This window comes from Corella eumyota, chromosome 3 (genome assembly GCF_963082875.1).
Source record: "Corella eumyota chromosome 3, kaCorEumy4.1, whole genome shotgun sequence".
NCBI lineage: Eukaryota > Metazoa > Chordata > Ascidiacea > Phlebobranchia > Corellidae > Corella > Corella eumyota.
In genome coordinates, this window is record NC_137492.1 from 984,984 (window position 1) to 1,011,155 (window position 26,172).

Sequence of the window (26,172 nt, forward strand, 5' to 3'; positions counted from 1 at the left end):
AGGTAGATTGTAAAGGTCGATTGGTCAACGCCCTTTGACTTTAAGTAATTAGGCGTTTTTAATAATAATTAAACATAATTAACCTTATATATGTTTGTATTTATAGAGTTAAGAAGGTAAATTAAGTTTAAACTTTAGTCAAAATGGGAATAACTTTATATTATTTGGAGGATAGTCCACCAGTGCGAAATGCTTGGATGGCGTTAGCGGCACTTGACTTAAAAATCGATTTTAAAGTTGTGGATGTTGTAGCTGGTGAGAATCGAACCCCGGACTACTTAGCCTTGAACCCACTGGGTACAATTCCGTGTTTAACAGATGGTGATTACGTCATATATCAAAGGTAAGTTAAAATATTGTTCGCACAACTTTTGTGACTTGAGAGCGTCGAAAATTTTTCTATACTCGATTTTTAATAATTTGATATTTTCGTGAAAGTTAAAAAAAATGCCAATACAATTATAACATTACCCCTACGGCTTTATTGTCCCTTTATTTCAAGAATAAAAACAAACAAGATTTAGAGTAATTCGCATAGTTTAGTAGCTGACTTCGTGGTGTTGATACCCCTTTAAATATTATTGTTAGTGGCGTAATGATATCTTATACGTGTGAGCCATAGTTAAAGATCTCAGTATTCTCCGATAACACGTAATGTCCCCAACCCGATCGCTATTAATCTAATTACAAAATGGAGCTCAGTCGACGATATTTGTATGTCGAATATAAATTCTTTAAAATAAATAGATCTGCTGTTTGTAGTGCGCGGGCAAATATCGGTTAAAAATTGCGAACCTATTGCAACAATTAAATTACGACCGAGGAGCTAGCGGGCCACCCTCTGTTAATCTAATAATAACACAACAACACAGAGTTTACATCGTTACATTTGTTTAACAGTCAAGCAATAGCCCAATACGCCTGCAATGCTTATGAGAAGGGAGATACCAATTTGTTATACCCGAAAGACCCCAAACAACGAGGTATTGTTGATCAGGTTATGTACGTTAGTGTGTCCTGCCACGATCTTATACAGAAATATGTGGTAAGTTAAAACCTTGTTTAAAATAACAATAGCTTTGTTGTATGGGTCTAATTATTCTTTATTTGTTCTCCTATTTCTTAGTTAAGAAAGTCATTTTTTTCCATATCACCTTAAGGGGATAGGTTTTCGATATTTTTATCGGGTAAGGGTGTGCAGGTGTGACGTGTTTAAGCTATCCGTAAACGCTAGGCTCTATGGCAAATAGTGTGGCATTGGTGCGGATCGATCTCTAAACCTTTTGGCACGTAGTCCGACGCCATGACCGGAATGAGGTTTTAAAAAATATTTTTAAGTTGACTAAATAAAACAATGCCCTTTATTACGTCACAGAACTTCCTCGGTGTTTGTTTTTACGATGACGTCAAACCGAACGAAGAACACATCGGCGAGGTTAAGAAAGTTCTGGATATCTGTGAAGAATATCTCAAGAACACAACCTACATGGCAGCAAACCACCTCACAATAGCAGGTTTGTGACGTCATAACTTACGTAACAATAAACCACGTAATTCTAACATTATGACGTCATACAGACTTCTTTATGTTGGGCCCGATTCTACAACTCGAGCTGCCGAGGTATTCCAACTTTGGGGATTACCCTCGCACGGTAGAATGGGTGAAAACGATGAAGAGTTTGAAATATTTCGACAAAGTTCACAAACAGGGAATGGGTGAGCTGGACGAATTGTATCAGAAAAAACTAAACTCGCAGAAATAAATGCAGCCGCGAGATAGCGCCATTGAGGAAGGCGGTACCTGTACTAACCCCTACCTAACCCAAGCTTAAAAACTTAACAATTTGGCCCCAATAGTTCACCCTAACTTTATAACAAGATTACTAATAAACATTGGGGCCTCCAATGTCTATATTCTTATATACTTTAACTTACTTCAAAAAAGGAAATATATGTTAGGAAAATGTTTTTTTTTCTTGTTTTACATTAAACAAAATTAACAATTCCACCCACCATGCTTTTTGTATAAAACTTCTCACCAAATATATCACCCATGCTTATTTAACAACAAACACTAAGGCTCTCTTCGACACATAACTGGAACATCTGTAAACAAAAAAAAAGTTTAAAAAATAATTTTAATAAAAAAAAATCTTGTTGAAATTTTTATTTTCTTACCATTTTGATTTTCATTAGAGCAATCACATTTCATTTGCCTGTAAGTTTAAAATTTTAATTAATTTTTTAACTATAAACTTTTATTTGATGTGAAATATTAAAATTTATTTTGTTAAGTTTACCTGTTAGTTCTAACTATGTTATTGAACATAAATGTATTACCAGCATCTAATAATAAAGAACAAAATTAATTTATTTTTTTTATGAAAACTGAAAGATTTTTAAAAGCAATTAGTAACTAATTAATACCCTGCCCCAGGGTTTAAGTTGTGGTAATATGGTCACAACTCCCAACTCATATTTGCCTGCAATAATTAACCCATCCCAATAAACAGAATTTTTTTTTGTAGGCCTTAAAATTAGACATATATATATATTTGTATGCTATGCTTTATTATGTATGAATTATGGCAAACCGGTCACGGTGTCGGACTACGATACCATTGCCACACTATTAACCCTTAATCCTGGCATTAACGGATAGCTTAAACACAACCCAATAGCACTCTTTTCCAATAAATATATCAAAAAACCTATCAGAATATACAAACAAAGAATCGGTTTACACATAATTGAAACCCAAAATATCAACAAGTTTATATGTTAGCTTACTTACATATTTAAATATATTTAATTTTATAAAACATCACAATGTACACTTTCATTCTACCTTGCATATTACAAGAACTTGGAGTTAATTTTCTTAAAGTTTCCATCCCAATATTGAAGACCTCCTGGAGGTAACCTCGACTTGCTCCTGTGCGCATGATGTTGCTACGAACTCCCAAGTTGCAGGAGTTCTCCAGAAGATCGATCACCCTGCTTAACATCAACCTTGAAGCACTGTGAAATGTATTTAATTTATATATTAAAAATTAAGTCATTTAGAAAAGTGTTATAGAAAAAAAATTTTATAACGAAAAAATTTTTAATACATTAGTGCACGAAGTTAACTATAATTTCAAATCTTAAAAAGGTAAACATTTTTTTGGCGAGATAAATAAACAGAAATAAATTCCTTTGTTTGATATTTAACCCACTGCTTTTAAGCTGTAGCATCCTTGAGTAAGGCACTATAAACGGTATAAACTCTAAATCAACACCTAATTAGCAGCTTAATTATTGGGCAATTAGATTAAATAAAATCTGCCAAAGGCACTTTATACTGGGTTGGGGTAACAAATGTTACTTTATGTTCAGGTCGTGTAGTCAATTTTTTACATCAGGGTTTAATAAATGTAAAAAAAATTCAATACAACTAACAGTAAATTACATACATCCCATACAGTTTACTCTTAAATATATAAAATAAAAACTAATTTATACCTGCAAATATTATCTTTATTCAGTGCCCATATAAACTCGTTATAAAACTTTGTGAAATGTAACAGAAGATTAGATGAAGCAAATGAATCACAAATACTAATTTCATTCAACATTCTCGGGTATTTAGTTGTAGTAGTAAGTAATAAATTTGTTTGACAAAATGCTGAGATAGGATCACTTCCTAGCATACTTGTGTTTCTTATATAAGAAGCAGATTCAAGGAAAAACTGAAAATAAAAATCATAATTACATTTTTTTATCACTAATTTGAAATAACATAATTCTTGAGCTTTAAACATAAAAGACACTTGTTGACTATGCTTAAATTTGATGATATTTTTGCCAGATTTCTGATATGGTTGACTTTGTGAGATTAAAAGCTTAAATATCTCTTTATTTTTACAAGAAACACAAGTTAATAATGTTAATGCCTTACTTTTAGACACATTAACATCATTTACATAACAGCACTAACAGCCTGAACCAAACATGAAAAATTGGACAACAATATACATAAACATTACATATCAAATTGGCAATAATGGAATAATTTTAAAGTAAAGTTAATTAAAAAAAGGTGTGTTTAAGGTTAGTTTACCTGTGTGTTAAAACCTCTAATTTGAATCAAATCAAGCGATCCTGACATTCCATTATTTGTACAATTGTTTAAAACTGATGACACACAATTAGAAAGACAATCCATTGTCCCTCTGTAATAATATAAATTTCAATTTCTTTAAACTTTGGCATCAAACTGCCAATATAAAAGGGTTAACAGACATCTTAACGCGAAGTTTAAATGAGTTATGATTAAGTCTTATATTAAACTTTCTTACACAAAGAATAAGAGCGTGGTGTAGTGGTAATAACACTTGCTACACCACCATGAGGTCGTGGGTTCAATCCCCACTGATCTTATGCTGTAGCGCCCTTGAGTAAGGCGCTATAAACAGTATAAACTCCTGCTGAGCCATCACTTAATCAGCAGCATAATTATCGGGCAATTATAATCTCTATAATATCCCAAACTGCCAAAGTCAACTCGAGACTGGGTCGGAGTAACTGATGTTACTCTATGTTTAAGTTGTACATTCGACCTTCCTACATCGAGGATAAGGCTAAATACAAAAAAAGACAAGTATTGTATTATAAAACCACTAGTTATTATAACATGTTTATTATTCAATCTTACATGCAACTGTTGGGTCCAAAATACTTGACCGGATTATTAAATATTATCTCACATTTCCATAAAGCATTTATTGTTTCACGCAGAGTACAAGAGTGTAAGAAGTTAACGTCTGTTATATTATAAAAAATGAGTTAAAAATATATTTTAAACTTTAATGTAGTGATTAAAACACTTGACTTTACTACATGGGGTCCTGGGTTTGATTCCACAGCTTTCAATGGTATCAACATTTGCTGAGCTAAAACCAATCAGCAGATTCATTATTGGGCAAATATAATTCATAATATTTTTAACTGCCAAAATCAACTTGAGACTGGGTCAGGGTAACTAATGGCACTCTATGTTAAGGTTGTGAAGTTGACCTTTCCACATCAAGGATAAATTAATAGAAAAATACAAACAGTCAGTGTTATTATAAAGTATTGTTAACATATTTAAAAACATAAATACCACGAATAGAAGGTGGTGGTAATTTGCATTGGTTATCAGAAAGTGAATTTAAAACTTGAAGAAGTGAATTTTGGACCATATCATCATCTACTTTTAAACCAGTAGTTCTAAAAACAAATAAAACATTGTTTAAAACTTTAATTTTTTTCAAAAAATGAATTTAACAATTTTTTATACTTTATAATGGAAAAATTAGTGTATTTTGTTGAAACATTGGCAGCATGGTGTAGTGGTGAGAACACTTCCTACACTATGAGGTTGTGGGTTTAATCCCCAGTGCTCTCATGCTGTAACGCCCTTGAGTAAGTCGCTATAAACGGTATAAACTTCTGTGAGCCAAAAACCATAAGCAGTTAAACTAAAGACCAATTTTAAATTATAATTACTCAAACTACCAAAAGTCACTTGAGACTGGGTCGGGGTAACTGTTGTTACGCTATGTTTAGATCGTGCAATCGACCTTCCAACAAAAAAATATCATACCATGTAGGTATAATAAAAAATAATATTTGAAGTAACCTTGACAACAGCATGTATCCCATAAGTATATTTTTAGGCCTTCCATTGACTCTTACAGTGGTTGCAACTTGGTTTGTGTTGGTGCTCAAACGATTGCTTCCTATTGTAGAAAAACTCCTGCCAGGTACCGAGTTCCACAACTTAAATATAATATAGTTAATTAGCAGTGGTTTAAATTGCCATTCAGGGTTAGAGCTAGAATACTTGGTTTAATTTACAACATATTCAATTAGGTTATAGTCCAAAAGGTTAAGGTTTTTTTTAAATGTAATGGTTTTTATGTAATTTGTCATTTAGTAATTTAGAATGTTTATTACTTATATTAAGTTAACCAAAAAACACAGATATTCTAAATTTAATTTTAATAAATGCTAGTCGATGTCCTATATATGGCATTTTAATTGTAGTAATATGGTTGCAACTCTCAACTAATATTTGCCTGTAATAATTTACCCACACACCACAAATGGTAGTTTGATTTTTTTGTTGGCCTATAAATTGGACATACATTAATATATATCAATATATCACCCACTAAGCTCCATTATATATAAATGTTGGTACAGAATTAATTTAATGATTACCTGTTGGTTTTCAATGACGAAGTAAACCTCACAGACGGAAGGATCCTGATCGGCTCCACTTACTTGAGTGGTTAAAAACTTCAAAGTAAAATTGTTACAAGTTAGTTCACCATTGCTTCTTGTAAGTTGGCCACCACCATCTGCTCCCAAGTCTCCTTCAACCTGAATACAGTTGTTAAATTTTTTAGGGATTTAGATAAACTAGTTGATTTACGACCCTATGAATGTCACTTTTACTGTTATGGTTACAACTCAACCAGCAGTGTGGTGTAGTGGTAAGAACACTTGCTACACCACACATGAGGTCGTGGTTCAATCCCTACTGATCTCATACTGTAGTGCCCTTGAGCTTTATCAGCAGCATAATTATCGGGCAATTATAATCTTTAATATCCCAAACTGCTACAGGGAACTCGAGACTGGGTCGGAGTAACTGATGTTAAATTATGTTTAAGTCGTGCATTCAACTTTCCCACATCGAGGATAAAGATATATACAAAAAAAAAACTTGTAACTAATATTTGCCATAACAATTTAACCGCACACCACAAACAGAAGTTTTACTTTTTTGTATGCCTTTAAATTGGACATAGTTAAAATTTATATCATGCACTAAACTTTATTACATAAAAAACACCTAGTTAAGAAAATATTAACATAGCTACACATAATCTTTATTAAATTTAAATTTATAATTTACTTTAATCAAGTAGTTTTCGGGAGAATCTGATTTGTCTTTAATCCACATTAGACCTAAGAATGGATGATCGGCCATCGTGGTAAAGTCAACTTTAGGAAATCTAAAAAACATATTAAAATTAAATTTGGTATTTACAATATTTCCGTACATTCTACTATTTATTAAAGCATTAACATTTTTTAACAGTTTATTGCTTCTTCATTAAATTAAACAAACCTATAAGTTTGTCCGTAAGTTGCTAAAACCAATCTTCCAGATCCTTGGTTAAACCTTACCTACAAGGACAACATATTAATAACAAAAACTAGAAGTAGTTCAACACAGAATGAAAAAAAAAATTAGCATAAAAGTTAAACTTAAAAAAGGATAATTAAGAATAAAGATAATTAGGTATGATTCCGGCAGCATGCTGTAGTGGTCAGAACACTTGCTACACCACATGAGGTTGTGGGTTCAATTCCCACTGCTCTCATGCAGTAGCGCCCTCGAGTAAGGCGGTATAAACTTCTGCTGAGCCAGCACTTAATCAGCAGCTTAATTATCAGGCAATATAATCGATAATATCCCAAACTGCTAAAGGCAACTTAAGACTGGGTTGGGGTAACTGGTGTTACTCTATGTTTAGGTCATAAAGTCGACCTTTCTACACCGAGGTTAAATATATACACATAAATAACAACCCTAAAAATAACAGTAACCACATGTAAATTAGTTAAGTAAACAGCAAAACTCACCATATTCCCTCCATCATACATATCCGATCCTCCATCGTTTATTTGACTCCTTCCTCCATCATAATCATAAAGATGAAAATCAGGGATGGAGGAAACTATTTCATTTCTTACTTGGTCAATTTGTTTTGCCAGTAAATCCAGTGTAGGTGATTCTAAAAATATCTGGTTAATTTAATGGTATGGCAATGGTTTATTTACAACCAATATTTTACAGTTATTGTGTAATTAAAAAACAAAACACAAACGTAAAATATGTTACCAATATTGGAGGATGGTTGTTTGGTGGTTGGTGATAATGGTCTGCTGGTTGTTAAAGTGGTTGTGCTGGGTTGTCGCATTGGTGTGGATGGTGATGGTCTTGATGGTGTTTCCATGGTACTTGATGGTGTTTCCATAGTGCTTATTGGTGTTTTCATGGTACTAACTGGCATTTCCACAGTACTTACTGGCGTTTCCATGGTACTTACTGGCGTTTTTATGGTACTTACTGGTGTTTCCATGGTACTTACTGGTGTTTCCATGGTACTTACTGGTGAAACTGGTGTTTCTGTAGAAGTTGAAGGTTGTTGGGTTTGGATTGCTGGTGCTAAAGATGGTTGCTGGGTGGTTCGTACTTAAAACACAATAAAAAAAGTTAACAAATCCATAAATGATAAATAGAAAAGTGTTGTTAAAATGTTTTATCTGTAACTCAAAAAAAGTTTGATAACAAAAATAAAACCCAATAATATAAACCAGTTAATAAAAGTTTAAACTTACATGGTATCATAGAAAGTGGTTCAACAAATAAGTCAAGAAGTTGGTCCGATATTCTTTTATTAACACCATGATATAGAATAAGGTTTCTGGGTGTTACTGGTCCTTGTGCATATAACAAATTAAACTGCATCGTAGAGACATCAAAAGTTACGTTTTGTCCAACTAAAAATATGAGAAATTTTAGTTTTTGACTCTTATTAACAATTTTATGTTTTTTGTATTTTTTCGTCAGTTACCCACACCCAGTCTCGAGTTGCCTGTGGCATTTTGGAATATTATAGATTATAATTGCCCGATAATTAAGTCACTGGTTGGTATTGGGCTCAGCAGGAGTTTATACCAGTTATAGTACCTTACTCAAGGGCGGTACAGCATAAGAGCAGTAAGGATCGAACCCAAGACCTTATGTAGTGAAGCCAAGTGTTCTGACCACTACACCATGCTGCCGGTGATAAAATTTAAAAAACACTGTGTGTGTTGATTTGTTAACAGCGGAAACAGTTACTTAATAGTTTTTTCATTCAATTTATTACCTCTAAAAAGATTAGTAACAGACATAGGTCGATAAAATGTACAAGTTCTTATATTGTCGACAACCTCCATACTTATAACATGCTCTGTTGGTATCTTAAACAACAAAATAATTTGATATTAAAAATCCATTTAAAATGGTCGTGGTAAAAAATACAAAATTAAGACGTTTTTGATTTAAAATATTTAAAAATGGCATTATAGAGATTCGAACCTAAGACCTTAGACACCTACCAATTGCTCATCATTAGGGGGCGAATATCGTCTTAACGTTGCTCGGTATATTCCACTATTCTGGCAATAATAAGCTTCAGAATTCGTCTGTATTAAAATATTTTGTTAAATAAGTTTACATACAAGTTTTAACTAACAGCATGGTGTAGTGGTTGGAACACTTCCCACACTACATGAGGTCCTAGGTTCGATCTCCACTGATGATGTAGTGCTCTTGAGTAAGGCACTATAAACGATATAAACTCCTGCTGGGCCAGCAATTAATCAGCTGCATAATAAGTGGGCAATTATAATCTATAATATCCCAAACTGGCACAGGCAACTCGAGACTGGGTCGGAGTAACTGATGTTACTCTATGTTAAGGTCACGCATTCAACCAACCTTTTCCAAGGACAATAAAGAGATATACAAAAAAAAGTTACGCCAAAAATATGTGCATTATAATAATCTGTGCTGTAAAAAATTAGTGTTTGATTACAGGAATTATAAATCATGCCAAATATTTAATGAAAGTTTGTGTTTTAAAATATATAGCTACAAAAATACACATATCGATTTGACTAAAAATAGTTTTACATTGCTGAAACAAACCATAAAATTCCAAACTAAAACCAATCTATTCCTTAATGGTAATATTTAATTATTTTTATATTAAAATAAAAACCAATAAATTTTACCATTCTTCTGTTCAATGACAAAGCAGTTGCAATATAACCTTCAGCGGGACCAGTAACGGTAATTTGAATACCATTAAATTGGTTATTAATTAATGGTTGCCATTGTACAGTAGAACAACCAGTAGATGGTAGGTTACAAATTCTCCATATACCACCATTATCGTTCAATTCAATTCCAGATGTAGGGGGAGTCTGAAAATGTAAACAAAAAATTACAACTTTAATTTATTTTTATTTTTAAATTAAGATAAAAAATATTAACCATAGATGTTGTAGTGGTGCTTTGTTGTGCAGATGGTTCAGTAATGGTTACTAATGGTGTTACCAGACTGGTTGCTGGTTCATCATCTATAATTAACCATTTATTTGGTAATTTTTATTAATACCAGTATATTAAAAATTTAAAATAAGAATATAATTGTTGAATATTTATGTATTAATAATATATACACAAATTTAAATACAAAAAAGAAGTATTTTCTTGTAAAATATATACTGTATTGATTTAGAAATAAAATAATGACATAATATTTATGCTAATTTATAAATAAAACTGAACATTTAATTTGGTATAAACTAACAGGCTAATCATTAGATTACAAAATGGAAATCAACCCAAATTAAACTAAATTAGAAATCATTAAAACACCAAATTTAAATAATCGCTTACCAAAAGCTGTCGTCATAGCTATTAAAGCTAATTCAATTTCATTCTTGGTGATTAATTGGCCTTCAGTTCTAACAAAATAACGAGAAATTAAAATTAATTTTAAATAATAAGCACTATTATAACATCAGAAGTTAATTAAATTAACTTAAAATAACCAGGAATAAAAAGGTAGTATAAAGCTTTACATCATTTATAAAATTTTTGTTTTTTATTTGTTTAAATATTCATTACGCTTTATTTAAGCGGTTATTTTTGAAAACACAAAGTCATAATTTAACTACTTCTTTAAAATTTTTCTTGTTAAAATTATATAGGAGAGTTAATTTTCACATACTTAGATAACAACATGTAGCCCATTAATACATTCTGTGGAGACCCACTAAGTTGTACAGAGTTAACTATTTCATCAGTTTCTGTGCTAAATTCAAGAATATTTAAAACACCAGAGGTTGAATTCCAAATCTAAATAAAAGTATTGAAATGCAGTGAAAATATAAACTTTTAACTTAATATTATGATGCAATATCGAGCAATATTGCCAATAACTTTCCATACTTGCTAACTAAAGTTAATTAATCTTTACTCTTAAACCGGCAGCCTGGTGTAGTGGTCAGAACACTTTCTACACTACATGAGGCCCTGGGTTCGATCCCCAGAGATCTCATGCTGTAGCACCATAAAGTAAGGAGTTATAAGCGATATAAACTCCTGCTGAGCCAGCACTTAATCAGCAGCTTAATTATCAGGCAATTATATTCTCTATAATATCCCAAACTGCCACGGGCAACTCGGGACTGGGTCGGAGTAACTGATGTTACTCTATGTTTACTTTCCCACATCGAGGATAAAGATATATACAAAAAAAACTATATTACAAATTTTAAAATCAATAAATATCTAAAAAAAAGACACTAGAAACATATAGAAAACTTCACATTTCTTGTAAAACATTGTAACTAATATATCAAACAAAACACTTACTCTTGAACTGACGGTGAAGTAAACCTCACAAACAGTTGCATCCTCTTCAGCATTGTGAACTTGAAACACCTCGTAGTCGATTCTAAATCCTCCACTTCTTATATTTCTTCCACTAAATAAAGCTATTTCACCACTCTGGTCTGCACCATAATTTCCACTCACCTTGAATAAAAAAAGATACCTGTTTAAAAAATAGACTTTAAGGAAAAATACTGAACATATACATAATTGCACGAATAATAATATTTTCTTATTTTTTAATTTCTGAACCATTTACTTATAACAACAAGTATAACAAAAGTTTTATATTCAACTTACCAATATATTGTAAGATACAGGTTGTGCACTTTTATTTTCTATCCAAAGAAAGGCTAAAAAAGGGTGAGTAGCTCTTGCATAAAATTGATATTCATCAAAACTAAAATTAAAAACTTAATTTCAAAAATCAAGTATAATACACATAATAATTAATTTTTACCTTATTCACCTTAATTAGGGTTTTTTGAATAAATGCATTAAATAAAATTGTTAGGAACAAATCAAAAAGATTCTTACTAATAAACTTGATCATAAACTGCTTGTTGATATAGCGAAATATTTTGTTTAAATCGAATCTAGAAGAAGAAAGGTAAAGTTTAACAAACACCGTTAGTAGGGTAAAAGCTTGAAATTAACAACTTAATTGCTAAAAGCCTATCAAATAGTTTACTATAACAGAGTTTTTTTATTTATTTAACTGTCACCAAACCCAGTCTTAAGTTGCCTGTGGCAGATTGGAATATAATTAGTTATAACTGTCCAATAATTTTAATGCTAATTAAGTATTGGCTCAGCAAGGGTTCATACTATTAAAAGCCTTTTACTTAAGGGCGATAGAACATATAAGCATTGGAGATCAAACCCAGGACCCTCTGTAGTGAAACCAACTGTACTAACCACAAAGTCACGATTTTAAACTATATTTGCAAAATCAACTTGAAACCAACTTACCCTGTTTCCGAAGTCAAACATATCTTCCCCTCCATCTCGTATCTCACTGTTTTGTGTATCATACAGATAATTATAAAAAGATGGGATTTCGGAAATAATTTCGTTCCTTGAGGAATCAGCTTGGGCCATCAACATTTCTACCATGCTACCTAAAAAGTAAGATTACAGAAGTAGAAAAAGTCAAGTGTATATATTCTGATAAGCTGTGTTTACTAGTTGAGTTACAGTAAAAAATTGATTTTTTTGTGTATATCTTTATCCTTGATGTAAGAAGGTTCAATGCATGACCTAAGAATAGAGTAACAACTGTTACCCAGACCCAGTCTCAAGTTGCCGGTGGCAGCTAAAGATATTATAGATTATAATTGCCCGATAACTACACTGCTGATTAAGTGCTAGCTTAGCAAGAGTTCATACTGTTTATAGCACCTTACTCATGGGTGCTACAGCAGGGTTCAAACCCAGGAACTCATGTAGTGTAGTATTCTGATCATAACACCATGCTGCTGTTTAAATTGTTACCCATGGAAAAAATTACAAAATATTATGTCATTTAATAAAGTATATTAAGGCTTACCAAATAATATAACCTAAGCACTTATTTAAATAAATTAAAATCTATTAACTAGCCTTGATAAAATTTATAATTACCTGATGGCCTTCTGGTAGGAGCTGGGACTAAACGCACAGGAGGCCCTAGTATACAAATAAATTAAATTAATATTGTTTAAAAGTATATACAATTTTAACAAGTACAAACTTTAATCTTAGTATACAGTTGTTATCTAATCATAATTTGTTTATTTCAATTGATTCAAATTTAGGCTGCTAGCCAGTAACATTTATTAAAGTTAGCTTACTTTGATCTGAAGTGCTGACTGCAATTATATTTAAAGTTTCCATTAGAGCTAGTTGAATTTCTGTCCTTGAGACTTGGTTGCCATTTAGTCTAAAAGTAAACAAATCAAAAATATTATAAAGCTGTAAAATTAATTTAATTAAAAATAAAAAATTTAATGGAGAATATTGTTAAATTTCATTACCGTTTTTAGGAACATTTTTTGTCAAAATTCGTTTTTTAACACTTTTAAAATTAAACAGTCGTTGTTATATAATAGTATGTCGCTATTTTTACATATAAAACTAAAATTAATAAAAAAATTGTGCCAATTAACTGTTAAACTGTAAGAATTAACAGCTTTTAAAAAGACCCGAAAAACGCACGAAATAATAACGAGCTTTTTGCGCCACGTGAATTCTAGAACTTTTCGATTTTTTATTAAATGTAGCTGTTTTTAATTTGTTTTTAATAAAATAAATCTTTTAATAAAAATGATTATATTTAACATACAATTAAATTTTTAATGAATGGACTATTATATTTAAACACAAAACTTACTTTGAATATAATGTGTAGCCTGCCATTACTCTTATAAAGTTGCCCCTTAAATTTAATCGGTTATCGAATGAGAACTTGTTACCCAAACTTCTAAAATCAATATTTTCGGGCAATATTGACCCCCATACCTGTTTAGAAGCAAAAAAAGTAAACAGAATGTGTACCCAATCCACTTTAAAGTTATAACATATACAGATTTTACTTAATTAACGTAATGACTTACATCTGAGTTGCTGATAACGAAATAAACTTCGCATATTGAAGGCGTATCGGCCCCATAAGCTTGGTAGACAAAATATTTCATATCAAAACCTCTCACATTTATTGTTGAGTTAAACTGGGATAACATAATGCTGTTGGGTGAACTGGGAAACGACCGAACCTGTGGCGGAGAACAACAATTAGATTTATGACGTCATACTATTATATTGTAAACTATTAAATACAACTTGTCTTTAAAGTAAAGTAAACAAAGTTGAATACAGTTTTGGGAGCTCTATTAACGTCTTACGCCCGGTTTATGAATGCGAAAAAGGAGGATTTTTTTCGCTAATTTCGCCCTTTCCGCATTCATTTTAGTACTACCCGTTTAAACCGGCAGACGACACTATAGAGCAACCAGCTTTATATTTTATTTTATTTTAGTGTTAAGCTGTCTACCTGTAATGTTTTATCTCGCGAGAAAGAATTTGTAAACCACCACAAAGACATAAACGGATAAGAAGCCGAGGCTCCGAAAATATTCGTTCCATCTCTAAAAATAATAACAAAACATTAGAATTGCTAACCTGCAGTAGTATAACATTTATGACAGATTAGTTATTGGAATTACCGAGTTGTTTCGTCATAAGTGATTACATCAGGCCGGTCGTTATTTGTCCAAATTGCAATCTAAAAGTTTAATGCAATAAAAATACTAAATTATATACTACAACAAAGTCGTAATATGTTCGCAAATCGCAGCTAAATTTTTGTCCGAAATAATTTAGTTTTTGGACATATGGTCCACCAAGCTTTATAATATATAAATATTTTTTTTCACTACCTCATTTCCTTCGTTGTACATGTTAAACAATCCATCTACGATCTTGGTATTAGGGTCAATAAAGTCGTCGTATTCGTATTGGTGAAAAGAAGGAATATGGAAAGTAATTCTGTCCCCGAATCGTTTAACATCCTCTAAGGCTTTTCGTACTTCTACAAAAAAAACATTTTCTATAAAAATTAACTAATAGATGCTTTATATTATAATTCAATATAGTTTAATATTACTAACCATTTCGTCCTTTAGTATAACAGACAAATAACAGCATAAGTAAAACAAGTTTAATCATTGCAAAGTTCAATAAAACTATACCCAGAATATCCTAAACTTATATGCGTTAAAAGTCTAACTAGCGTTTATATAAACCGAAGCACTCTAATTAACTGTGACAATTTATTAAATAAATTATTATATCGTGAACTTGTTAGACTATAATAAGTTTAAATTGCTACAAATTAAACTGGTTGTGGTTAAAAATATCACGATATTACGCTCGCCCATAGCAATAATGATTTAATTTTTGTAACGTGAAATTATTATTATAATATAGCGTAATGAAAATTGGCTTGCCTTATAGGCAAATATAAACTTAAATATATACCCGCCCTAAGCTTAAGTTAATCAATTTTTTTATTAAAACTTTGTAGAAAATTAGTTTTAAATTATATATATAACTTACCGTACTTAAAAAATTGTTTTATTACCTTAGCGAAGACTTTAACTGTTCAAGAAGATTTAATTTTAAACCTAAAACTTTTTATTTAAGCTGTTAAAACAACTAGAACCAACTGAAGTCTGAGTTTTTTGTAAACAGCAAAAAATTCCAACCAAATTTTTCAACAAAAAAACGCGCGCGGTATTTCTTTAGGCACCTAATTAGTGACGTCACTTATACGACGTTTAATTAATTAAGTGAATGTATTTTTTAACTAAATTGCTAAAAACGTTTAACCGTTTTAAAAGTAAATACTAATTAAATCGCCAACAAAAATTCAATTTTTAAATATATTCTACATTTAATGTCATAAAAAATAAAACTTACAAAAACTCAAAAAAAAGAATATATTTGAACACAAAGTTAGTGGACAGCGCAAAAAATGTTAGTTTCTTGCAGCCGGAGAACTTAATCACTCAGATCCTGCTTCCAAGGGTGCAAGATAATCAAAAGCACAGCAAACCACGCGTTTTATATTCGCGAAAAACAGGTCACAGCAAACTTATTAAAACCCAGGGAACATCTAGAATGAAAACTACGGCGATAAATTAACTACAGTAAAAAAATTGGCTACTTTGAAAAACTACTACGGCGAAAAAAAAAGAAAATTCGGTAAAAAATTTTAAAAAAATTGGTGAAAAAATATTTACAAATGCCTTTAAAAAGATGGATATTAATTAATGGAATGAATTAATGACAAAATTAGGTTAAAACTAATAAATAAAATTAATGAAATCCCTTTTGCTAAAACAAGAACGCTGGATGCCAAAAATGGCAAAAAAATTTTAGACCCCCTCCAAAACAAAAAAATAACCCCCCCTAAAAAAAAGTTTATGCGTTTAATCATCCAAAGCGCAGAGGAGGGCCGTTCCTCGCTTAATCCAATGAGATTCGGGACGATCGGAGGGCAACCTGATGGCCAGTACATAGTTGGTGGAATGACCAGTTGTGGACAAGGTCCCTTTACGTTCGCTTGTCTTGTAAACTGGACAGTTGTAATCTCGGTCTGGAATAATATTATAATCATCAAGCTTCCAATTGTTTAATTTTTTTTATATATTTAATTTTCGATGTGGAAAGGGTTGATTTCAAGGTCCAAAAACAGTAACATCAGATACTTTAACCTGGTCTCAAGTCTTGTTTGGCAGTTTGGAACATTATAGATTAACATAGACTGGTTAGCATTAAATGTTGCATATATTAATTTGTTGCAGCAAATTTCCCTATGATGACATATGTACCAAAAAAGATTTTAATGGAACAACCCAACCACTTAACGTTGCTAATTTTAATTTAAAACATAACTTGTTACACGAATATCTACAACAAAAGAAAAGTAATAATTTACAGCAAAGTTTGTGCAATAGAAGCTAAAATTTTTTTATAAAAGAATCAACTAAATAAATTCGTATATGGTTATACTACACAGCTATTGTTCCTACGGCAGGGTTTTCTATTAAACCACCTTTTACTGTTGAAATTTATCAACTACAATGTGTGAACATATTTTAAGTAAGTAAAAGTTAAACTTACCATGGTCTATGCAGTCCATCCTATTTGGCTTAAGCCAGATGATTGGAACTGCATCGAACAAAACTTTGGGCGACTGTTCAGCCAATAAACCCCTGGAAATAGATTTTAATAATTAGTAAGTCTGGTAACGTTGGGAACTGGTCATGGCCTTGAACTATACAGGCTAAAGGGTTTTGGGTTTGATCCCTACCAATATTATACTATTCACCCATAAGCCCGGCATTCACAGATAGCTTAAAACACGTCCCAACCACAGAAATCAAATAGTTATAACTTGAATTTTTAAAACTTTTTTTAATTTTTTTAAAAAGTTTTTTTTTAACTCACTTCTTCCGATCCCATCTCGCCCCATCGAGAAACAATCCATGAACATACACGCCGTCAGATGGCGCACCGTCGCTAGTTTCATCAAACGGTAAAACCTGAAATTCGAAGTCCAACTTGTCGATTGGAATTGTGTATTTACGAGCGTAGTTCTGTCGAGCACCAGTCAGGAAAGCTTGTGTGAAGAAGAAACCTGATATCCAGAATACATCAGGTTTGCCCTGGTCGTACCAATCCTATAATAAAACAAATGTGTCGTTATTTTCATATCACCTTAAGATAGAGGTAGTGCAGTGGTAAGAACACTTGATACACCACACCTAAGTTCGTGGGTTCAATCCCCACTGATCTCATGTTGTAGCGCCCTTAAGTAAGGCGCTATACACGGTATGAACATATGCTAAGCCAGTACTTAATCAGCAGCTTAATTATCGGGCAATTAAAATCTATAATATCGTAAACTGCCACAGGCAACTCGACACTGGGTTGGGGTAACAATTTTTACTTTATGTTTAGACCGTGAAGTCCTACATCAAGGCTAACATTTATGTACAAAAAGTGATGGGTTTTATTCCAAAAGGTCCCGAAGCCAAAATAGTGGGTGTACCACACTACCAGACTATGTTGTTAACTACATTGTTTGTTAAAAGGGACGATAAATAGCTCATCGATAAATAGTTCATAGAGCGCAATATCTTCAACAAGAGGTTTAAAAAAAAAGAAAAAACAAACCCTTACCTGTAGAAACTTAAGTCTCCCAAGGAAATTGGTGATGTAACTTCCAAGAGGTTTTAAGTTCGGGTAAGACTTCTTCATCCACATAGCCGGTACTTTCCCTATCAGAAGACTCGATGCAAGGTCTTCTAACTCGGCGTTCATTACCACCAGACCTTTGATCGCTTTCCGTAAATTCACTAAAGTTGTTCGAATTACGCGGAGCAAGCTGGAATGAAATAAACAGTTGGTTTAACAACGCATGCACTTTTATGTTCATGTATTTACTTTTAATTGTTTATACAATTTAACGTGTCTTTTGATAAAGTAAACAGCAGTAAGGCGCTATAAAAAAATATGAACTCCTGCTGAGTCAACACTTAATTAGCAGCTTAACTATCGTGCATTCATATTTAATAAAATCTTAATCCGCGAAAGCCAACTTAAGCCTGGGTAGAGGTAACCGATGTTACTCTATGTTTAGGCTGTAAAGTCGACCTTGCTACATCAACAATAAATAAATAAGAACAAAAAGTATGTCACTGAATAGACAATATAACCGGTCAACAATTCCGAAAAGACAAAGTTGGTGTTACAAAAGTTAAACTATGAATGTACTTACTTATTAAACCTCTCCATTTCTTGAACTAATACAGTGTTCATGGATTCCCCGTATGTAACTGGATACCTCTCAAGTGAGGCCTCCAAGTCAAAATCAGGGGGCAATTTGTTGAGGATGTCCACGGCGATTTCGTTCAGAGTATCATCCGTTTTTCCTCCTCCTCCTCCACCCTGAAAGAAAAGAAAATTGAGAATTAATTGTCCTAAAAAGGTTTTAAATTGTTGGCGTGTCCTAAAAAAGTCTTAAATTGCACATTTATATAAGTCCTTGAAGCTACATTACATATACACTTATATTGTTTACATATCTTTATTCTCGATGTGAGAAGGACCACCTCATAATTCAAACATAGTAACATCAGTAATCATTACACAGTCTTGAGTTTGCAGATTAGGATATTGTAAGGATTATAATTCCCAAATAATTAACCTGCTGATCAAATGTTGGTTCAGCAGGAGTTCATGCTGCTAATAGTGCCTTACTCAAGGGCGCTACAGCATAAAAGCATTGGGAATTAAACCCAGGACTACATGTAGTAAACCCAAGTGTTCAGACCACTACACATATATCAATGCCTTTTATGAGAAATTTAGAGCCTACTGACTGTGCCATAAGGCAACACTTACTTGTGAGCCTTGTGCAAGCAGGACTGAGTCAAAAAGAACTCTGGTTTCCTGCAATTCCTTTGAGATATCAACATTGTCGTGCATTCCAAATATCTCAGGTTGTTGGTTCACTGGGAAGGCCTGCAAAGAGTAATTTTAGATATTATTTAGAATAATTTTTTTTTTTTTTTATTTTGTTTTTTCGCGCATTGATAAAAGTAAATAATAAATACGATATACAATTAATATTACAACAATGCGATGGGAAAAAATGACAAAATCAATTTAATGATTTAAAACATGCCAAAAGTATTAATGTTTACATAAAGATTTTAAGTATGTTATGGCATGATAATTAAAGGTTAAAAAGATGACTTTACTGCTTAGACTTTATAATATTTCACACCATAATTGCCTTATAATTAAGCTGCTGATAAAGTATTGGCTCAGCAAGAGTTCATACCGTTTACAGCACCTTACCTAAGGAAGCTTCAGCATAAGAGAAATGTCCATAATAAACATCAGTATTTTTATAAAATTAATTGACCAAATTAATAGTTTTTCAACTTAAAAAAAAATGTTTTTGCAGTTACCTAAACCAATGTTAAACCATTTAATAAAGCTCTATATCTTAACAGTTTTAAACCTAGGGCTACAATCTAATATAACTAAAACCTTAAACTAAAACTTACTTTAATAAATTCAATATACTTTTCATACTCCATTATAGGAGGTACGCAATAGTGCCCACTAGGGGACAACTTGTACTTGTGTTCTGACACCAGCGGGGGGCAGTAGAAATCACGGAGTACGCTCCTTAGCAACCGTCGATCCCAGTCATCTGTGACACGACCCCCATAGTTACATTCACCGGTCAGGTAGGTGACAGCAGAGAACGGAATTTCTTCATATTCATTAATAAAAATCTGGAGAGGAAAATTAAAATTTTAAAAATAAAGTTTAAAAAAATCCCAAGTTTAATTTGTTTAGTGAAATAGGGAACACATTTTAACATGTTATCAAGTTTTTTGTTTTTCATTATCCTTGATGTGGGAAGGTTGACTTCTTAAACTAAACATAGAGTAACATCTGTTACTCGACCCAGTCTCGAGTTAACTTTAGTAGTTTGGAATATTATCGGGTGATTACAAATCTGCTAATTAGTTTTGGCTTAGTAAGAGTTAATTCTGTTTATAGCATTTTACTTGTGGGACTCAAACCACTTACAAAAAATCCTAAAAACCGAAATTTTTAACCTTTGTAAAGATTAAAAAGTTGTTTTAAAAATAAATAAATTATTCCCCAATATAATACATATCAAACTTACTTGAAGTTGTCTGACACTGATTCTTAAATCAGATTCGTTGAACCCGTACGGAATATTCCACCCAAGCGGTCCAAACTTTCTTCTTTCTTGGACCAAAGCATGGAAGAAACACAAACCAAACAATAACTTCTCAAACACCTGCAAAACAAAATTAGGTTTAATAATTATTAAACACATGAAAAAGTATAAAAAAGTTTATAAAAATGTGTGTATTTTAAAGTTATTGTTCTTCATTAAAAATTATTTAAAAAAAGATATTTTAATAATCCAACATTTATATTTTTTTAAATATTTAAATACAACTCTATCTTAGAACAAAGCCCATTAATAAAACGCCCAACTGCTTTTTTTATGTAGCAAAAAGGTTTAAACTTTTGCAGAACCAAAAAGCAATCAATAACTTAATTACCGAGCAATTATAATTAATAATATTTCAAACTGCTAAAGTCAACTTGAGACTGGGTTGGGGTAACAAATGTTACTCTATGGTTAGGTTAAGCATTCGACCTTTTCACATCAAGGATAAACAAATACAGAAAAATAAAGATTTAAAATATCTTCCCAAACAAACTTCTTACCGGAGATTTTTCTCCACATCCAGAAAAGAACTCAGAGTCAGAGATTGGGTCACTCAGGTAAGATTGGAGAATGTTCATCCTTAGTCCAGTAGGGGGCTCGTTTGTCATTTTTACCCCATTCTGAAGGACTGTCACAGGGAACTAGTAATGAATTATTAAAATTTGTTTATTTCTGTGTTTATTTTAAAACATAAATTTTAAACTTAGAATCACATCTAGACATAAGTGATTAGTTTATAAGTTAAAGTTTGGTTCACAATTCAAATTTACAAAAACTTAAACTAAAAATATCAAAATAAGTATGAGAAAATAATAACCGAATACCAGGACAGAAAAAATTAAAATTATTTTTGTTATTGAGGTTTTTTCTGCATTAATAATAAAAAATTCACAATAACAATTTTGTTATTGCAACGTTAAAAATGACAAAATTAATTTAATAATTTAAAACATGCCATAAATATTAATGTTTCCACACAGATTTTACATTATGGCCTGGTCATTAAACTCAGTATATTTAAACTGTTAAGCTGTCTTTACCAAAAACAAAGCAATATAAATAAAAACAATCCTTGGATTAAAATTTAAATGATTTCCAATTATTAAACTTACCTTATCTGAAGGATAACTTGTGAGCCAAAGTCTAAAATCCTGGTGCATGTCATCAGCGTTAAACTCCTCACATAACTTCTCCATAGCTGGCATCCATGACACGGCCAGGTGGCAGTTCTGTAGTGCCACCCACGTGCCATCTTTCATGGCATTTTCAATCATTCGTGCCGCGATGGGACCCTGGCCCTGACCTAATGAGATGGCATTGAATTTGTCACCCTCAAATCCCTTGTCAGCAGCAAATTTAAGCAGAGCTGAAAATTAAATTAAAATTACAAGAATTTGTTAAAATAAGTTTAAAAAAAATATTTATTTTGATTAAATTTAACTTAGGTTAGGATTTGCAATATCAGATTGTAGCAAACATTATATTTTCACAAGCTTAATTTAACCTAATAAAAAGTTTACTAACTAATCAGTAAACTCTTGTTAATATATACAAGTATTGCAACTGTAATACATAATAAACCCCCCCCCCCCCCCCCCCTTACCTGCCATGGGATCTGCCCCTGGTGATAGAACAAAGATGAGTGGAATCATCTTGTTGGAGTCTAGGTAGGATTTGGTCAAATCAAATGGAGGGGGTTCAACAAACTTTCGTCCCAACTTCTCAAGAACAAATTGCCGGATCATTGGAATAACCTAAAAAAGATAGCGAAAATTAATTTATTTCTAGTGTGTTTAGATGTTTTTACAGTAAATTTTACTAATAAGCATAAGGTATTTTCAATTTATTTATCCTTGATGTGGAAAGGTTGACTTCAAGACCTCAACATAGAGTAACATTTGTTACCCTGACCCAGTCTCAAGCTGGCTTTGACAGTTTGGAATAATATTAATTGTAATTGCCCTTTAATTAAACTGCTGATTGGTTTTTGGCTAAGCAGGACTTATAGCGCCTTACTTAAAGATGCTACCAGTTATAGCGCCTTACTTAAGGATGCTACAGAATGAAAGCTGTGGGAATTGAACCCAAGACCTTACGTAGTGTAACAAGTGTTCCAAACACTACATCTAACTGTCAGGTTTATTTACCTTATCAGGTCTTAGGCATCTAATTGAAATAATCCTCTGAAATTCGTTGAGTTTTCTGTCCCACGGAGCAGGTAGATGAGCATTTTGTGGTTCCTTCAAATCATAAACTTTCCTCCAATCCTGGATCTTGTCTTGGAAGTGGTCCCTGTTAGACACATAAATATACAATTAATAGGCCCACAAAATAAATTAAACTGCTGTTTGTGATGCTCATTTAAATTATTGCTGGCAAATATTAATTAAGAGTTGTGACCATATTACAACAACTAAATGCTGATCTATTAAACAAAATACATAAAAAGTTAAAACTCACAGAAATCCTTTGAATGCCGGAAGATCCTTCATCCTGCAGATCTCATCCCAGGATTTATCACTTAACCAACTAGGATCCGGGTTTGCTCTCTTGTTCTCCAATCCCACTCCTCCAGTGAGGAAGAAGAGGAACTCATCGTGGTTCATCTCTCCTTTAGCCCTGGAATAAATAAAATATAAAACATTTAAAAACGATTAAAATAAAAACTTTTTATTTTGATGTTTTCTTATTAAATAATTAATTTTTTGGCTCTAAATTTAAATAATTTATAAAGAATAGACCTTGTTGGATGGTAAATATATGTATACATATATAGGCCATATGTTCATATTATAGGTCTTTAAAATGAATAAAAACTGGCAATTTGTAGTGTACGGGTAAATTATTGCAGACAAACGATCAAATTACAACAACTAAAATACCAACCGTAGGGCAGACCATTAACTAGTTCATACAATAAATGCATGAAAATTAAACTTAGAACTAAAGTTTTATTATAAAATAAATCTACATAATTATAATCCTACCTACTTAACATTAAAGCTTGTCAAAATTTACTAAATCACAACTCACATGGTCAAGTTGGTGCAAAGGATCAACGAGAACAACAATTTATCTTTCTCAAACAACGATCGACAAACGTTACAATATAAGTTGTAGGTGAAGTGGTCGGTCAAATATCTCAACCTCTTCTCTAATATTTTTGACTTGTTGCTGAAAAAGTTAAAATTTTAAAGATTTAAATAAAAGAATTATAAAGGCAAAATGGTATTATGAAGTTTTTTTTGGACCAATTTTAATGTTGTTAACCAAAATATAAATAATTATATCAAAAGTTACCTAAAAATAACTTTAACATTGTTAAATAGAAGTTGTAACATAACAGTAGATTTTAAAGTGTAGTTTAACAGTACCTTAGATATAGTTAACTTTGCATTCAATTATTCTATCATTACTAAAAACTTAAACTCAAAACATGAAAGTTAAATATATAAATTTAGTTATAAACAAACCTGTCCATGATGGAGTTGAGATATAGGTTAACAAACCAGGAGAGAGAATATTGGTACATTGGATCAATATTAGGGAGATCTGTGATGCTGAAGAACAAGATGGAGGAATGTTTGGCGATTGGTCGATATCCTTCTCTTGATTCAGCTATCTTTTGTTCAGTTGTATCAGCAATCTAAAAAAGAAAAATAGAGATAAATTATTAGAACAAAGTTATTTGACTTGTGAGTTAATGAATGTCCTCACTGCCCTCATGCTGTAGCACTCTTAAGTAAGCGTTATAAACAGTACAAACTCCTGCTAAGCCTAAACTCATCAGCAGTTTACTACTAATAATAATTAATAGACTGGGTCAGAGTAACTGTTTTTACTCTAAGTTTAGGCTATTAAGATGACATCTTAAATCTAAAATATATAAACCTAAAAAAAATAGTTAAATATATATTTAATATCTAAAATTAATCTAGTTAACATCTCAAAAAACCTAAAATTTTAAAGTTAGGTTTATATCATTTTAAAAGCAAATTAAAAACGAAATTAAAAAAATTTTTTTAAACAAACCTTTTGTTTCTTCTGGATGTCATCTGACAAGACTTTTGATGAATCAAGAACCAAGATGGCACTCTCATCTTCCAGAATATTTCCCTCAGATGAGGATAAAGTGTACAAGATTTTATCCTCAATTTCTTTCAGTTGTTTCTTGTTGGAAGCACTCTGAAGGATCAAAAGATTTCGCTCTTCCTCTAACTCAGGTCTGTAAGTTAATATTTAAAGAATTTGAAGGTTGACTTTACTACATTAGAGTACAGAGTAAATATATCCATGCACCACAAACAGCATTTTTTTATTTAAAGGCATCTTAATTAGACATGGTCGATTAGACATTATATACAGATTACTATTTATAATATTAGTTTGACTGTTGTTGTAGTAAACAAGTCATGGCAGTAGAAGCCAAATAGGCTTTGGGCTGATAAGCTAAACCGATATCACATTATTAGCCTTTTAGCCAAAACATTTAAGGACAGCTTTACTTGTCACAACAGCACACTATTTTCCACAATACCACCGATTTTAACTTTACTAAAATTAAAACAACATAAACACAAATCAAATTTATGTTTAAGCATTTTTTAAATGTTAGTCAAACAATAAGCACTGAAAAGAAAACATTAGCACTTTTAATAATAAATAAACAAGATGTATTCACCTTTCCTTGGCAACCACAATGCCTAGCAACTGATCCTCCAGACCCTCCGGAGTGATCATGAAGTTGAGAAGAGAGACCTTGGTTGCAAGTTCGGGTAAGTAGTGAGGGTTGCGTAGTTTGGTGGTGATGTAGAACCTGAACTCTGTGCTGTATTCTATCACATTCTCACCCAAGCGAATACATAACATACCAGCTAGATAAAAAAAAATGAAAGTTATTATTTTTTTTTGTATATATCTTTAAAGTTGAATGCGAGACTTAAACATAGAGTAACAACAGTTACTCCGACCTGGTCTCGAGTTGCTTGTGGCAGTTTGGGATATTATAGATTATAATTGCCCGATAATTATGCTGCTGATTAAGTGCTGGCTCAGCAGGAGTTTATACCGTTTATAGCGCCTTACTCAAGGGCGCTTCAGCATAAGATCAATGGGGATTGAACCCACAACCTTATGTGTGATGTAGCGAGTGTTCTTACCACTACACCACGCTGCCGCTAAATATGTTATCAACAAGAAAGTTTATTTTGTATTTATTTATCCTTGATGGGAAAGTATGGCTTAACAGCCTTAACATAGAGTAACATTTGTCTTGAGTTAACCT

General features: G+C 32.0%; 2 protein-coding genes across 2 annotated transcripts in view; one reads left to right on the forward strand and one right to left on the reverse strand.

The window, feature by feature from the left end:
• Window positions 1-143: 143 nt before the first annotated feature.
• LOC145744984 (glutathione S-transferase 1-like) lies at window positions 144-2,069 on the forward strand. The gene is made up of 4 exons (XM_082562967.1): window positions 144-343; window positions 901-1,045; window positions 1,376-1,514; window positions 1,579-2,069. Exons 1-4 carry the CDS (start codon window positions 144-146, stop codon window positions 1,761-1,763), a joined length of 669 nt encoding a protein of 222 aa, XP_082419093.1. The 3' UTR covers window positions 1,764-2,069.
• Window positions 2,070-16,002: 13,933 nt separating this feature from the next.
• The window catches only part of LOC145745205 (dynein axonemal heavy chain 12-like), a 43,364-nt gene continuing 33,194 nt past the window's right edge, over window positions 16,003-26,172 (reverse strand). The window contains exons 57-73 of the mRNA XM_082563211.1: window positions 25,570-25,762; window positions 24,921-25,113; window positions 24,362-24,534; window positions 23,922-24,062; window positions 23,349-23,507; window positions 23,036-23,180; window positions 22,492-22,642; window positions 22,001-22,254; window positions 21,389-21,529; window positions 20,811-20,948; window positions 20,176-20,409; window positions 19,505-19,624; window positions 18,879-19,048; window positions 18,281-18,485; window positions 17,546-17,778; window positions 17,219-17,310; window positions 16,003-16,691 (exon numbers count right to left, since the gene is read on the reverse strand). Of these exons, the coding sequence (XP_082419337.1) occupies window positions 16,525-16,691; window positions 17,219-17,310; window positions 17,546-17,778; window positions 18,281-18,485; window positions 18,879-19,048; window positions 19,505-19,624; window positions 20,176-20,409; window positions 20,811-20,948; window positions 21,389-21,529; window positions 22,001-22,254; window positions 22,492-22,642; window positions 23,036-23,180; window positions 23,349-23,507; window positions 23,922-24,062; window positions 24,362-24,534; window positions 24,921-25,113; window positions 25,570-25,762 (2,909 nt within the window). The 3' untranslated portion in view covers window positions 16,003-16,524. The remainder of the gene's footprint in view (window positions 16,692-17,218; window positions 17,311-17,545; window positions 17,779-18,280; window positions 18,486-18,878; window positions 19,049-19,504; window positions 19,625-20,175; window positions 20,410-20,810; window positions 20,949-21,388; window positions 21,530-22,000; window positions 22,255-22,491; window positions 22,643-23,035; window positions 23,181-23,348; window positions 23,508-23,921; window positions 24,063-24,361; window positions 24,535-24,920; window positions 25,114-25,569; window positions 25,763-26,172) is intronic.

Bases quoted from the DNA above. Each gene is read 5' to 3' on its own strand.
- LOC145744984 (XM_082562967.1), top strand. From the start codon at position 144: ATGGGAATAACTTTATATTATTTGGAGGATAGTCCACCAGTGCGAAAT. The intron at 344-900 runs GTAAGTTAAAAT...TTTGTTTAACAG, and splicing joins GATTACGTCATATATCAAAG to TCAAGCAATAGCCCAATACG. The intron at 1,515-1,578 runs GTTTGTGACGTC...GACGTCATACAG, and splicing joins AAACCACCTCACAATAGCAG to ACTTCTTTATGTTGGGCCCG.